The sequence below is a fragment of the Oreochromis niloticus genome, unplaced genomic scaffold, assembly GCF_001858045.2.
Source record: "Oreochromis niloticus isolate F11D_XX unplaced genomic scaffold, O_niloticus_UMD_NMBU tig00002581_pilon, whole genome shotgun sequence".
Classification (NCBI taxonomy): Eukaryota; Metazoa; Chordata; class Actinopteri; order Cichliformes; family Cichlidae; genus Oreochromis; species Oreochromis niloticus.
The window spans coordinates 87594-101458 of NW_020327668.1; the positions used below are offsets into that span (position 1 = coordinate 87594).

General features: G+C 40.9%; 2 protein-coding genes across 3 annotated transcripts; both read right to left on the reverse strand.

Annotated features, from left to right (window-relative positions):
* Nucleotides 1-407: 407 nt before the first annotated feature.
* Nucleotides 408-2273, reverse strand: LOC109200018 (uncharacterized). Its single transcript, XM_019355392.2, has 3 exons — nt 1966-2273; nt 1427-1541; nt 408-1219 (listed from the first exon to the last, which is right to left on the reverse strand). Exons 1-3 carry the CDS (start codon nt 2121-2123, stop codon nt 692-694), a joined length of 801 nt encoding a protein of 266 aa, XP_019210937.1. The 5' UTR covers nt 2124-2273; the 3' UTR covers nt 408-691.
* Nucleotides 2274-11198: 8925 nt separating this feature from the next.
* LOC109200020 (nectin-4) lies at nt 11199-13240 on the reverse strand. 2 transcript variants are annotated; one of them, XM_019355396.2, is made up of 3 exons: nt 13093-13240; nt 11733-12079; nt 11199-11472 (listed from the first exon to the last, which is right to left on the reverse strand). In XM_019355396.2, the coding sequence occupies exons 1-3, from the start codon at nt 13148-13150 to the stop codon at nt 11431-11433; spliced, it is 447 nt and encodes a 148-aa protein (XP_019210941.1). In that variant the 5' UTR covers nt 13151-13240; the 3' UTR covers nt 11199-11430. The 2 variants fall into 2 exon arrangements, with proteins under 2 accessions (XP_019210941.1, XP_019210940.1); XM_019355395.2 differs by having other exon boundaries at nt 11711-12079.
* Between the last annotated feature and the right edge of the window lie 625 nt (nt 13241-13865).

Below are 13865 nucleotides of genomic sequence, written 5' to 3' on the forward strand. Positions count from 1 at the left end.
CTGGCTGATGCAGACAGGCCTGCAGCAGCTGCTTAACGGCAAAAACATTTCATTTCTCTTGCTCAGTAACACAGTTAAAAAGGTTTGGTTCAAAAGATTTTATGACTATTTTATTTTCTATTCTGTATGTCACTGCTGATATACTCATATGAAGCTTGTTCATCCATCCATCCATCGCAGTCTCCCTTTGAAAGAAGCCCAGACCTCCCTCTCTTCAGCCATCTCTTCCAGGAGGACAGCCAGTTGTTCCCGGATGTATAATGTGAAGCCTGAGCTCATTTCACCTCAATAGACTTCCTGTAATTTTTTGAAGAATTTCTCTCAGTTTCTTTTCCCACAGTAAACTCCCCAAGTACAGACATACCTGGATCCAATTGGTACTACTTCAGAAACATCTGTTCAGTGGCGGCTCCTGAAAAAAATCTCAGGGGGGGCAATTTTTATGATATCGACTAAAATGACCCATTTAATGAGTACATCAAACAACACAATTTTAATTTAAATTTAAAATGAACAACCATATTCTGGCCATTTGTATAGATTTGTAAAAATGAACATGAACAGATTTTTTTTTTTTTTTGAATGAATGAAAATAACTATTGAAAACAACAACTGTAAACTGATTGGGGGGGTGGGCTAAAGAGAGAAAGAGAGAGGGATGGAGAAAGAGAGTAAATATGGTTAAGGGTTCTTATTTGTACAAGAACTTTGCTCGTCTGTCTTTCTGAGTGGCAAATTTCTCGATGACCCTGGTGTTGAAATCAGGAAGTTCTTGTGTGAGTTTTTTCTCTATGGACAGCATAGCCAGAGCGTTGAGCCGATCCTGAGCCATATTGTTTCTCAGGAAAGTTTTTATCCTCTTTAAAGTAGAGAAACACCTCTCCGATTCTGATGTTGTCATTGGTGTGGTGATGAGGATGTTAAGAAGACTTACAGTTTCGGTGAATGTGTCTTGAAGGTTGTTTTCCATCAGAACCTGATAGAGCGCCAGCGCACCACTACAACTCTGAAACTCCTCGTTGTCGTAGATCAGGGACAGTTCTGTTTTAAGTCTGGCTTTGTCCAATGAGGGATAGGCTTCCACTGTGGTTTGTAGTGCTGCATCTGGAAAATTTTTGCTGTGTTGTTGGAACAAGTCTCCTTGCAACAGAGTGGCGCTGACAAGGTGCTTGGTGAAAGAAAACCTCTCCTTGGCATGGCTCATAATGGTGTCGCACACCTATCCAATAATATATAATTGGTAAGAGTTAGATTCAGTGGTAAGACTTTGGCACATGTCTCATGTTAATCATTATTCTGAAAAAAAAAATCTGTCCATAACAAAACAAAACAGTCATGACCACTATATCAAATGACATCTGACAGCATCGTCATTAGATTTTATCTGATGATCCGATTTAAATCAGACCAAGCAGCTAGTGCTTACCTCCAGTGCCAAATGGTGTTGCCTGTCTTCCCCCAATGTTCTCCGTCTCTTTGTGGGTGGGTCTTGAACAGGTCCCCTGTACTCCTCATCCACAACCAGATTAGGAAGTGCCTCCCTGATCCAATACATAAGTTTCATTAATGGCTTCTGAAAACTGAATAGGGATATATTAACCAAACACAAACCAAACAAAGGTTGTGTTCTAATTACCGGGAATTACCGGATTTAATTAATAACCGGACCTGGTTTAATGGCTGGGGGAAAACCAGTGCAAGTAAATAAAGGCCCTGGCCATAATTTCAGGAAATAGCCTATGGTATAGGCTACATCAAATCATTACTGGGAATATACTTCATCAAATATACTTAATCAAATATTTTTCATAAAATTACTTCAAAGGCTGATATAAATCAAAATTATCTGAATTCCATTAAACATTTAAGTCACAGAACACAGAATATATGCAGAGAATTTGATAGAATCTATGCATAGATAATTAACATTTATTCTAGGTTACATATTTATGCTTTTATGCCTACCTGATAGCCTGCATGCGGCTGATGAATGTCTGGGTGATCCCTGCGATGGTGACAGAATCGATGTTTCTCTTCTGTAGGTGGTTATACAGCATGTCTACATGTGGCATTATCTTGTGAAACAAGGCCAGGAAAAAACAGAAAGCTTCGTCTTCCAGCATTCTCACGAAACCACCGGCATCTCTCTTTGTAGGGGCATCAAATCCTTCACTGTTACGGATGGTCTGAAAACACCTCACCAGATCGTCTTTATGTTCATACACTGTATTCACAGCACGACTGTTGAAGTTCCAACGGGTTGCCGATGCACTTGGAAGTCAGTGCGCCACCACCTCGTCAAGCACTGCAGTCCTCTTGCTCGATTTAGTAAAAAAAGAAGCGAATCCTGCTATGTCGGAAAAAAAGTGACTGATTTGAGGGATGTGGGAGGTTGCTTGTTGCATTACCAGGTTTAACTGATGGGCATAACAATGTACGTAGTGAGCGTTAGCATAAATGTCCTGTATCTTACGCTGCACTCCTCCAGTGGTACCCCTCATTACAGCGGCCCCATCGTAGGCCTGGGCGATCAACTTTCTCTCTTGTCCCTGGGGGAGGATGAAGCGCAGCCTCTCCGATAAGGCACTGGCTATTGCATCTGCACAAGCATTGGGTAGCTTGATGAATTCAAAAAAACGCTCTTGAATACGGTTTCGTTGGTCAATGTATCTTAGCACCATGACTAACTGACAGTGTGTAGAAATGTCAGTGGTTTCATCAGCTTGAATGGCTAAAAACTTCGCTGCCTTTACTTCTTCCACGATCCTTTCTCTCAGAACTGCCAACATGCAATCCAGGATCTCGTTCTGGACTGTTTTCGAGGTGCCTTTAAATACAGTAGCATTTTCAAGGTGTTGCCTCAAGTCGTGATCAATTGATGCCATCAAGTCGACTAAACCTCTAAAAATCCCTGGATTGTCTGAGGAATCACTTTCATCATGTCCCCGCATTGCTAGCTCAAAAGCACCACAAAACTTAATACAATCGATGATTTTAGATAAAATATGACGGTTTTTATCTACCTCTTCGTTGTGCCTTCTTAAAGCAATCCGATGTCCATCATCTAGCTGCGCCGCTATGCTAGTTTTCCCTAGCACAGCTAGCTTTACACTGTTGTCCATATGAACTCGTGAGCTTTCATGTTTCTTGATTCGTTCGGAGAGGTGCTTTAAGTCGGTTTGTCCAGATTGTGTCCACGTCAAATCACACTTGTCACTTTTGAACAGTATGCACGGGAAACAAAAAAGTGCATTAGCTGTTCCACAGCCTGTCAGCCACGACTTGCGCTGGAACCAACTCCGACAAAAAGTCCTGTTGTATGCTTTTGACTTCTCCTTCGTTGCCTGGGTTAGTTGAATTTCGGGCTTGTCAGGTCCCAACTCTTTAACTTGCAGTTTTTCTGCCATTGTCCTTCTGGCAAAAGGGTAGGTTAGAAGCGATCTAACCGAATTTGGGGGAGGCTGTGCCTCAACCGTTAACAATACCGCTGCCATCGTCTCTCTCTGACCTTATAGCTCACTTAGGCTACTGACTGAGGTAAAATTCTAGAACAGCAAATCTTTGCGCGTTTTCTGCAGGGGCGCAATTTTAAGCGCCCCCAAACCATTTAATTCAGCGACGCTGATAGGTCAAATATTTATTATTTTCCCCTGGCAACCATTTAATGATAGGCTATTTCACTGCATATCAAGGGCGCTTTGACGAGTGCCCCAGAAGAAGAAAAACACCGTTTGTTGGTTGAACTTTAATGAGTCAGCTGGTGAAAATGTTAAAATACGCCTGGCTGTATATGGGCACACACATAGTAAAACTATCATTGATGAATTTTTTAAAAATATATATTTTTACTCCTCCACATTTGGGGGGGCGGAGCCCGAGCGCCCCCTATGGGCCAGCCGCCACTGCATCTGTTTAGCATGAGATGTCTCTGTGTCCCACAGCTTGTCTCCCTCCCCTCACTCCCATCCAGTCATGGCAGATGGAGGCCTAAGCCTGGTGGTTCTGGATGGGTTTTCCTTATGAGGTAGTTTTTACTTCTCACTGTGGTCAGAGTTCTTGCTCATACTGTAGGGAATCATCTGATTGCTGGAGTTTTCTCTACTTTCTTTGTTTATGTGTATGCTTATGTGCACATGTGTACGTGCACGTGACTTTATGTAACCCAGCTGGAGAAACTGGTTAAAATATGATAACCTTTATAAGGTATTAGTTTAGCTATAGAATCAATCTTTTATTTGTTTTTTTTTTTACTGTCACAAGAAGTGATGATGTGAAAACAAATGTTTTATTTACACACTTCCTGATGTGCCTAGCAGGAGCTTGTTGTGTGTTAACATGGAGAGTTGTTACCAGCCATTTGAAAAAGCCTGTGCGTGTATTGCAGCTATGTTGGTTAGACAAAAGTTCAAACACGAGTTACAATTTATTCTGTTAACTGAAGAGTACCACACTTTGTCAGGATGTAAGTAATTGTAACTTGCAGTTATTTAATTTGAATGCTGAAAGAAGTGATAGATCAGAGACTATAAACATGTTTTTAAATACAGGTCAGGTCTTTTAGTGAGCTATGAGCTCCATGAGGAAGGGCCAGTGTTTCAAGTGTCTCCAGATGCCTTTTTTGGCTCCTGACAGCTTTCACTGCACTTCTCACAGTGCTTCGCAGGCTCCTGATGAGAGACATGAGGGGGAGAGCAGTGTTGAAAATGATAAACTACCAGTGAATTGTATATTTTAGAGCTTTATATTTGCTGCGCTTGCAATTTCACTCACTAAAGAACAAAAAGTTTTCATAATGGATGCGTCCACACCACACGTTTCCCTTGCTAGGTCTGCTGACTGCAGGTGAGAAGACCTGGGCAGCAAGTCAGGGAGAACCCAAAAGTGTTGTCCTCCCTAAAAATTAAATGCTTATAAAACAGTTATGCTGTTTATTACTATACTGTTCACTGTGTTCACTCAGTTGAACTGGTGGATCCCGCTGTTTGTTGTTATTTATTGCAGGCCACATCTTGTGCAGGCTTCTCTCATCCACTGCTCACAGAGGTGTCTAATGGCCTGTGGGCCTCATTTGAATATGATGTGGGTCTGATTTGCATGGGAACAAACTTGCCTTGTCAAATACATGACAGCATCTCACACAGTTTTATTTTAAAAGCTAAATAACACGATTGGGTCTGTGACTAAAGTGAGTGCAACAGTACAGACTGGGAAGAAACTCACATTCCAGGGATAAAATGTTGGAATGAGGTGTTTACTGAGCGTCTGACAGTAAACATTAGTGTTGTGTGAACTGTGCAGCTGCTAACAGAAAATTCCTGTGTATTTAGCAGGTGGGACTGTGCATCATACCACAAAGGTTAAGAAAGATCCCTGCGTTAGACGCTGAGAAGGTCATCAAGGGAGCATGACGTGCTCTGCTCTTTCATCCTGCAGCTGCGTTGGAACGAGAGAGTGAGGGGTGAAAAAGCGCCCTCCTCCAACAAGAACGTACAAAGCTCCAGCTTAGTGATGTGCCGAGTGAGACTCTGTGCCACCCACAAGGGATCAGTGATGGAACACAGACGGCGCCTGATAAACAGTCAGGGAGTGTTGTCTGAGAATTCCAGTGTGTTTTTGAGTTAAGGTGGTCATTGGTGGGAATTTCTAATTGTGAACATTCACATGATTCTCCAAACATCACAAACACAGGAACAGTGTGTACTGCTGAGTTTCAAACTTTTCTCTAGCCCTGATCTGATTTAAAGTGACCAGTGTAAATATAATATGCAAATTTCATTTGACTAACAATGACTTGTGCACACTCTGCATGGCAGCAATACTGCTTCATAGGGTGATGCCAGTTCCTGACACATAGGATCTAATGCAAAGCTTTCTTAACTACCACAGTAAATATATCAACAACCTTTTGTTAAACAGTAAGCTCCTTTGACATATCTAATTATTCCAGTGAGTCACGAGCTTCGTTCAGCGTTCCTGTCTGGATTGATATAATGCAGGATGATGTAGAGTGCAGAGGGGGGTTGCAGCATGCTTACACATACACATGATAATGGGTAGAGTAGACTCTGGGTCAGGAAGTCTGAACGACATGTCCTGAATCAAAGCTAGGCAGAGAGATGTTTTGTTTTTCTTCTTTTCTGTCTCTTACAAAGGAGGGGGCAGACACGAGACAAGGTCGGGACGTGGACAGAAGAGGATTTGTAGCTGTGAGGAAAGACACGGCTACTTGTGGTGTTAGCTAAGGCTGACCTTGATCACTGATATCAGTTAGATGTTCTTTGTATTTATCCACAGGTTGAATGGTACTCACTGTCCCTGATGGCAAACATCTGGACATTGCAAAATATAGAACTGCACAAAGAAGTGTGTGTGTGTGATGTTTGGTGATGCATGTGTGTCTTCATCCCTAACAATACTGATGATAACGATTCTTTTACAGAAACAATCACTAAATGGGAAACATTGGATGATGGGTTTCATAAACATGTTTCACACAGAATAACTTCCTTATCTTATAAACAGCTTCTCATGGATGAACAAATTCATGTAACTAAAGTGTTAAAGCTCTCCTTCAGCAGGTGAACAACAAATGCTGTTTGATATTTCCATGTATAATCTGATATTCTTCTTCTCTCAAGTTGTTCCTGAGTATAATTACTAATATTTTGCATACAAATTTCAGACTCAGATGAAGAAGAGATGATAGTGAGAGTAAGGATGACCACTAAGTGTAAAATTGTACCTTTAACAGTGTGGAATGGTGCAAGTAGTGAACTTCTCTAAGTATGCAATGTTGTTGATATTTATTGGTGTTGAATTTGACCTTTTGTTTTCATGATGTTTGTATGATTAAACCTTAATCAAAGGGTGAGATGTTATGGACAAATTCTAGTTTATCCTCACATTTAGATTTATGTGTTTAGAATCTGTCTGTATGATTCTTGTAAAACCTTTGCCTGCTTAAGATGAAGCATGAAGTATGTGTCAGCATGACCTTGTGAAAACTTTTGCTAGCCTAACAATGTTTCACTATGTTATCTGCTAACAGCTTCACAGTGTTATCTGCTGGTTTGCTTAGAGGGATGAAGCTCAAGGCTGCGCCAGGTGCTGGTTCAGGAAACTATAGCGTAAGTTTTCTTTGTTCAGCAACAGCCCGGGTTGGAAAAAGACTGTTGTAACTGAAAAGATGCACAGAGTTTGTGAGGTGGATAAAAGGGGCGCTGCAACGCCTCAAGGTTAGAACACTCATTACTTTGAACCTTTTATGTTTTGATGTGTATGTGTGTTCTCCTGCTCGCAGTAACATCGCAGCTCTTTCCGTGTTGCAGACTTTATTTAAAAAATTCCACGACAGCTTCATATAGAAACAGCACCCTATGTTGGGTGAGTGCTGAGTGTTTGTATATGTGTGCATGAGGGTGGGAAAGCATGTTTATGTCTGTGTGTGCCTGTTTGTCTGTGTCTATATGTCAGGTCGGGTCTTAGACTCCACCTCCCTGGGCACTCCCAGGCCCTCCAAGTGTGGAGGCCTATCTCCCCTCACCACACTCCCTGCTGGTAACTGATGCCCTCAGGGGTTGGTGCATTGGTGTTTCTTGGTGTCCGGGGCTGGGCGCTCAGGTATGCACCAGCTCACTCCCGGTGGCTACTTGGCGGGGCCTGGTGCCTGTCGCTCGGTCAGGCCTCTTCCGGGGCAAAGGGGGCCCTCGGGCCTCCGGCCTCGGGGCCTGCAACTCGGTTCACTCTGGCACAGCTGGCTGCCGGCAGAGCCGGCGGGCACGCCAGTGCAGCCCCCTCTGGCTTCTGCTCCGTGGCTACTGGGTGACCCCTCGTCTGGGGATCTCCTCAGCCCTTCCCAGGAGGGTGGCACGGATGCCCCTCCGGTGGTACTCCTTGGGCTCTCGCACTCTGGGGCCTCTGGATGTCTGGAGCCTGGATCTCCTCCATGCCTGCTTCATGCCCTGGGGGACGGGGCTATGGGCCTCCACACCCTCTAGCAGACCGTTACATGGGGAAACCTTTTGTATACAAGCGCGTTGATCCACACAGGTGTGCACACGGGTGTTCACTGTTCGTAGACATAAACTACACCTTTCTTAGCTGCTACTTCAAAGCACATTGTGCGCTGTCTGTCCTGCGTGCTGCACAACAACTTTCAATATTTAGTATTTACTGCTGTTCACACTTAGCTAGATTAACGTGATGGTGTTGTGTTTAGTATGTTGCTTTGTTTTTGTTTGGGTTTTTTTGCTTGTCTTCTCTTCTTTTTCTCTCAACAGGTGATCCAGGAGATTTTTTTTTTCTCTTTGTCTTTGTAAGTGCCCTTTCTCACTGTCCCTTTTCCCGTCTGTTTTTCTTTTCCTTCCTCTCTTTCTTTCTCCCTTTCCTATCCCCCAGTCATGTCTGTCCCATCTGTAACAACTGAAAATAAAATAAATAATAACAACAAAGTTTGATCAAATGGACCAATACGGCAATGCCATGATGATCCATTTGGCAAAATAAATCCATTTGGTATCCTTGTTGGTCTTCAGACAACAATTCTGACGGCTAAAGAACCAAATGGGACAGACAAAAAAAAAAAAATGAAACAGCAGTGAATCAGTCTCACTACTTGACATCTGCTTGTATTCTGGGCAAGAATTGTCATTGTCTGGATTTTGCCTCAAGTACAGTGGGCTTTCCTACTACTCTGAACTTTTGTGTTTCACCTTTATTCCCTATAAATAAATGCACTGTGTTCACTTGGTGCCATGTGGGTGAGTCCTGAGTGTTAATAGGTCATTGTGACACTGACAACGTGGTTTTTAACATACAAAATCGGGACTCGTGCACTAAAACATTCTTAAAGATGAACAAAATGAGTCTGTTTGAAGGTTGAAAGAGATTCTTCTGATAGCAGGAATAATGGTCAAATTCACCGTGCAAAAGTCAGAAAATTAAACACTTTTTTTTCTGTTGCACACTCAGTCACAAACTGCACTCAGCAACAGCCAGAGCTGCAGAGTGCACCCACATAGCATTAAATGTTACAGGGTGATGAGCTAAATTCAACCTGAAAGAAACAGACAAACAAAAACACATCAGGACTTTATTCTGTGGACGACTGACATGAAGCCTGATTATATACCTGATTTTTATAGCAGGGTAAAGATGTGTCACAATGAAATGAATGTTTGATGTTCAAAAATGCACAAAGATCTTCTTCTTCAGAAAGAAAGAAACCAAAACAGAAACAGCAGTGATGAAGATGATTTTCACATTTCTGCTTTTATTCTTTTATTGTGATTATGAGTTTTACATGCAAGCATTTTTCACTAAACAACAAGCAATGACAGAGACACGTCACAGGATCAGACTACAGCAGTTGTTCATAAGTCCTCATTAGATTCACATTTTCCTTAAATTAATAATGTCGATCAGGTTGCACTTCAATCTTTTGTGGCTCATGAGTCTATTCATACCTGTGTACAATACAATACTTGTAGATGACAGTAGATGGCAGAGCTCCTGGCACTGCCAAAACACACATGGTACATATATAATTAACGGAGTTTCATCCCAACACCTATTCCAAAAGTTCAGTGATTAAAGTTTATCCTTTTAAGCCCCAACAGGGCTGCCTGAGCTTCATCCTTGAAAAATGACAAACCCAAAAATGAATGGAGAAAAGTCCATGTAAACAATCTTGGTATCAAAACAAAGCTTACACTGGTGAGATACATTTTACAGCAGATGTTAATGTGGCAAATTTACTGAGGCTGGAACACAGAAAGAGTAAGTAGGTTTTCTCCTTGCCTTTATCTTTATTTTTATGATTTGATTTGATCTTAATTTTGTTTTGCTCTGAGGTTTCTTCAACAGTTTTGGTATTCAGACCAATCTCTAATCTATTTTTGTGATAGTATAATGAGTGTTGAAATTGTTTTATTTATTTGTTATTATCTTAGTTCAGCTGAGGAGCGTACTACAGAGCGAGGTTAATCGGTTGGCAAATTTTGTCTCAGCTTAAAGTCAGTTTTCAGTACCAGGAAAGCGGCTGTGACTTTACCTGGATAAATCATCATGGTAACTTTTGCTGAAGCTTTAAGTGCCATATAGATTCAGTGCTGAGGGAGTACATTAATGTTAAAGCCCAGCTCTAATGTTACCATAGTGTAAACTGAGTATTTGTCTGTTTCAAGAGAACTTTGTTTTTGTGCTATTGTAAGGTGACCTTTAGGGTCTTAAAGGCGCCTATAAATAAAATGTCTTATTATTATTATTATTATTAAAATGTATAAAAGTTCTTATTGTTGATTCTAATCTTCTGATCTCTGAAATTCACATTTCTGCTGCTGAACACAAACCAAGAGTGATGGTTGAGTCAGTCCAGTTAATTAATTTCACTTTAATCTGTTAACAAACTGAAGCGATTTCCACGTTGTTTCCATCAGGCTGTTTGACAGCAAAGTTTCAAGTGTATCAAGTTCAAGTTTCAGACTCTAATCAGCAGCTATCACATTAAAAACAGAAGCACCGTGTTTTTGTTCAAGTTAGAGCTTCTGAACAACTGCAGGTCACTGCTAAATAATATCTGCACAGGTTCTAAAACTAAGCTGAATATTTGAACACTGCAGCAAAGACATCCAGTGTAAACAGCAGAATATTGTAATAATGCTGAGAGATTAGTTAAAGTGATTCAGAATCAGAATTATATTGTTTATATATTATTTAATATATTTTCAGGTGAGAATGTAGCTGTGTAAACCTCAAGTATTTGCTCAGTTTATCAAGACACCACATATTTTCAAAAGCGCTCCGACGTTTTCAGAGACGTCTGTTACCCACCAGCTCGATAGCTAGCCAGGGGTTCAAGGCTGTTTGGCTTTTTTCAGTATTTTATTTGTTCCCGAGTAAATCGGTTTGGCTGAGATTAAAGTTATAGTTTTTACACAGCTGAATAAAGTCAAGCAGACAGCTGATTATCAGAAGCGTGAGATGCTCGAGAATATACTCCAGTGTCCCGTTATATTGTAGATAGCAAGGAGCAGACGGCTGAGTTTATTAAACTCCTCCGAAACAATCTGCAAATTTCATTAAAACTTAATAAACTATCATCTTGTCTTTATTTTTAGTTAGCACATACCTTAAACACTTAAAGCTGTAAGCTAATGATAATTATATAAGAGCAGATGCTGCTGGTGCAATAAGCTGTACGTTTTACGTTCAATGGATGCATGATCTGATTAGTCGACTAATTGCAAAAATAATCGGTGACTAGTCGACTATCAAAATAATAGTTTGTGGCAGCCCTATTAAGAGGTTTGAGATATTGGGACGGGATCAGAAGTTCTTTTTCTTTTGCATTTTTATGCTTTCTGTAGATCACAAATCCAGCAACAGCAACAGCAGTGACAGCGAAGACAACCAAAACAAACAGACAGATGATCAGTACAGTGCAGTCATCCTCTGTGTGTCCTCCTGTCTGACCTGCAGGTGAGAAACAGGTGTGAGGTGTCAGCTGTCAGGTAGGTGATGAGTGAAGAACAGAACAGAATCCATTTCCTCTTCAAACTGCTGTCAGACATTATCTACTGCACTCTGATCACATCACTCAGACCAGCTGCTTTCTACAAAGTCTCATCAACAACATCTTTAGAAACAAACATCAACAACCAGGAAGCAGCTTCACCTCTGATCACACACACACTCAACTCTACTCACTCACCTGGAGGAACAACAACACTCACGGTGATGATGCAGATGGGGTCATTATCCAGATTTGCTCTCTTCCTGCGATTTGTTTTTATCGTAACACGGCACTCATATGTTCCACTATCAGCAGGTGTCACATCCTTCAGAATCACAGACACGTCTCCATCCTTCATCTGTTTGTCCTGTAGATCCACCCGGTTCATAAAAGATGGATGCTGGTTTTCTGGAACAAACACCTCATCTCGATACAAAAAAACATATTCATCTCCCAGGTCAGCTCTGCTCCACTCCACAGTCTGGATGTTGTTGTTTGCAGCTTGACATGTCAGAGTGACGTCTTGTCCAGACTCAGCTGTGATGTGTTTCTGATCTGAAAGAGAAACTTTACAGAGCAGAGAGGTTAAAGGTTTCAAACAGCTGATTACTTCGACAGAAAACATCAGCATCGCTGGACATGGACTGTACAGTTAACACTTGGGTAGCAGCATTTGGGACAATATAATGTGTTTTGATGACAATCCAGGGAATTTTCCCTTAAATTTACTCGTTTAACTGGTAAAAAGTATCTGGTTTTTTCTGAAGCTCTTAAAAGTTTATCCTATGTTAAGGAGTGTAAAAAAGAAAAAAAAGGAAAAAAAAAGATTATTAAGAAATCGAGCAAAAAAATCACAATTTGAATGATTGTTTAAAAAAAATCCACTGACCAGTTCGACAAATCAAAGAAGACATCTAAAATGCCTGATTAAATAAACATAATTATTTCTATGATCGGAACAACTAAAGAAGTCAGGAACACTCAACATTTACAACCAAGAAACACACTCGTGAATTTAAAACAGGGTTTAATTTGACTGTATTATGATGATGATGATGATGATGATTATTATTATTATTATTATTATTATTATTATTATTAAGGGCATCTTTTGGTTTTAGACTTCATAATAATACTCCTCTTCATCATGAGTGTTTTTGACTTTGTTAGACTTTGTGAAGTCGTTTGTCTCAACCATGGAAAAAGTCTGCAGCTGTGCACTTTAGTTATCTTCTTTCAGGTTCTGTGGTGCTGCTGAGCTCACTATGAAGTCCATTTTCAACACTTTGAATCAATGTCTGCTTCATTTGTCATGAAATAACAAGGGAGCAGACGTCACCTGGCCATGAATCGACTTTTATACACAGTCCTCCATCGGAAAATGAGGAACTGTGTATAAAAATGTCTGTAATTCCTAAATTCCTCATTTAGTTAACTTTGACTTACTCCAGGTTTGTGTGGTTGAATTGTAATTGTACACTTGAGATAATGGAACAAACTCCACCTAAAACTTTTATTACTGATTACAGCCTACAACTTCATGCAGACTGATTAAAGTTGGTACACAGACCACAGCTTACCCTGAGAGGTACAACCCAGCAGGCACGCAGAAAGCAGAGTACAGATGAGTCCAGCCATTCTCTTCCTCCAGGACTTTCCAGATGTTTAGACCTTTGGGTTCGTGTGTTTATTCACTGACTCTGAGAACAGCTCCTTTATTTTAACGTTTCCTTGGGAGGAGTTACTGGGAAGGATGGAGTGGGCGTGGGCTCATTTAAAGTCAGTCAATAAAATAAATTTTAAAAAAAAGATGTCAGCAGAGCAACTCCATTTATTCTTGTAGTAACAAATTTTCTTTATACTGATTTATGCCTCTACAGTCCTTTTGCTTTTCTTTTTTTAAGGACTGTTACTTGGAGTGCTGCCGGGAAAGAGGAGGTATGCTTGCTGTGCCTCCCCAACTTCCCAAATATGAGACTTTCAGGCATTAATACGTCATAAACAACACCAATAAAATGCCAACCCTGGTACTGGTTATCTGATATTAGCACAATAGAATTGACTCCTTTGTTTCTTTTAAAGGGAGACATGTCTGTACATGTTCCCTGGCAACGCAATTACATGAAGGCTGTGGCAACACCCTCACCCCCTCTTTGTGAGAGAATTTTGGTCTCTTTCACAAAGAGGTATCTCTTTTTGAGACACCACAAAGAGAGAGCTGAGTCTTTCTGAGGCATTTCCCTCAAATCCCTGGCACAGAGACAGAGGTCACTTTAAGAGCCTATGGCTACGTCCACACTAATGCATTTTCGTTTGAAAACGCATCTTTTTGTGGCCTCCCGTCCACACTGAC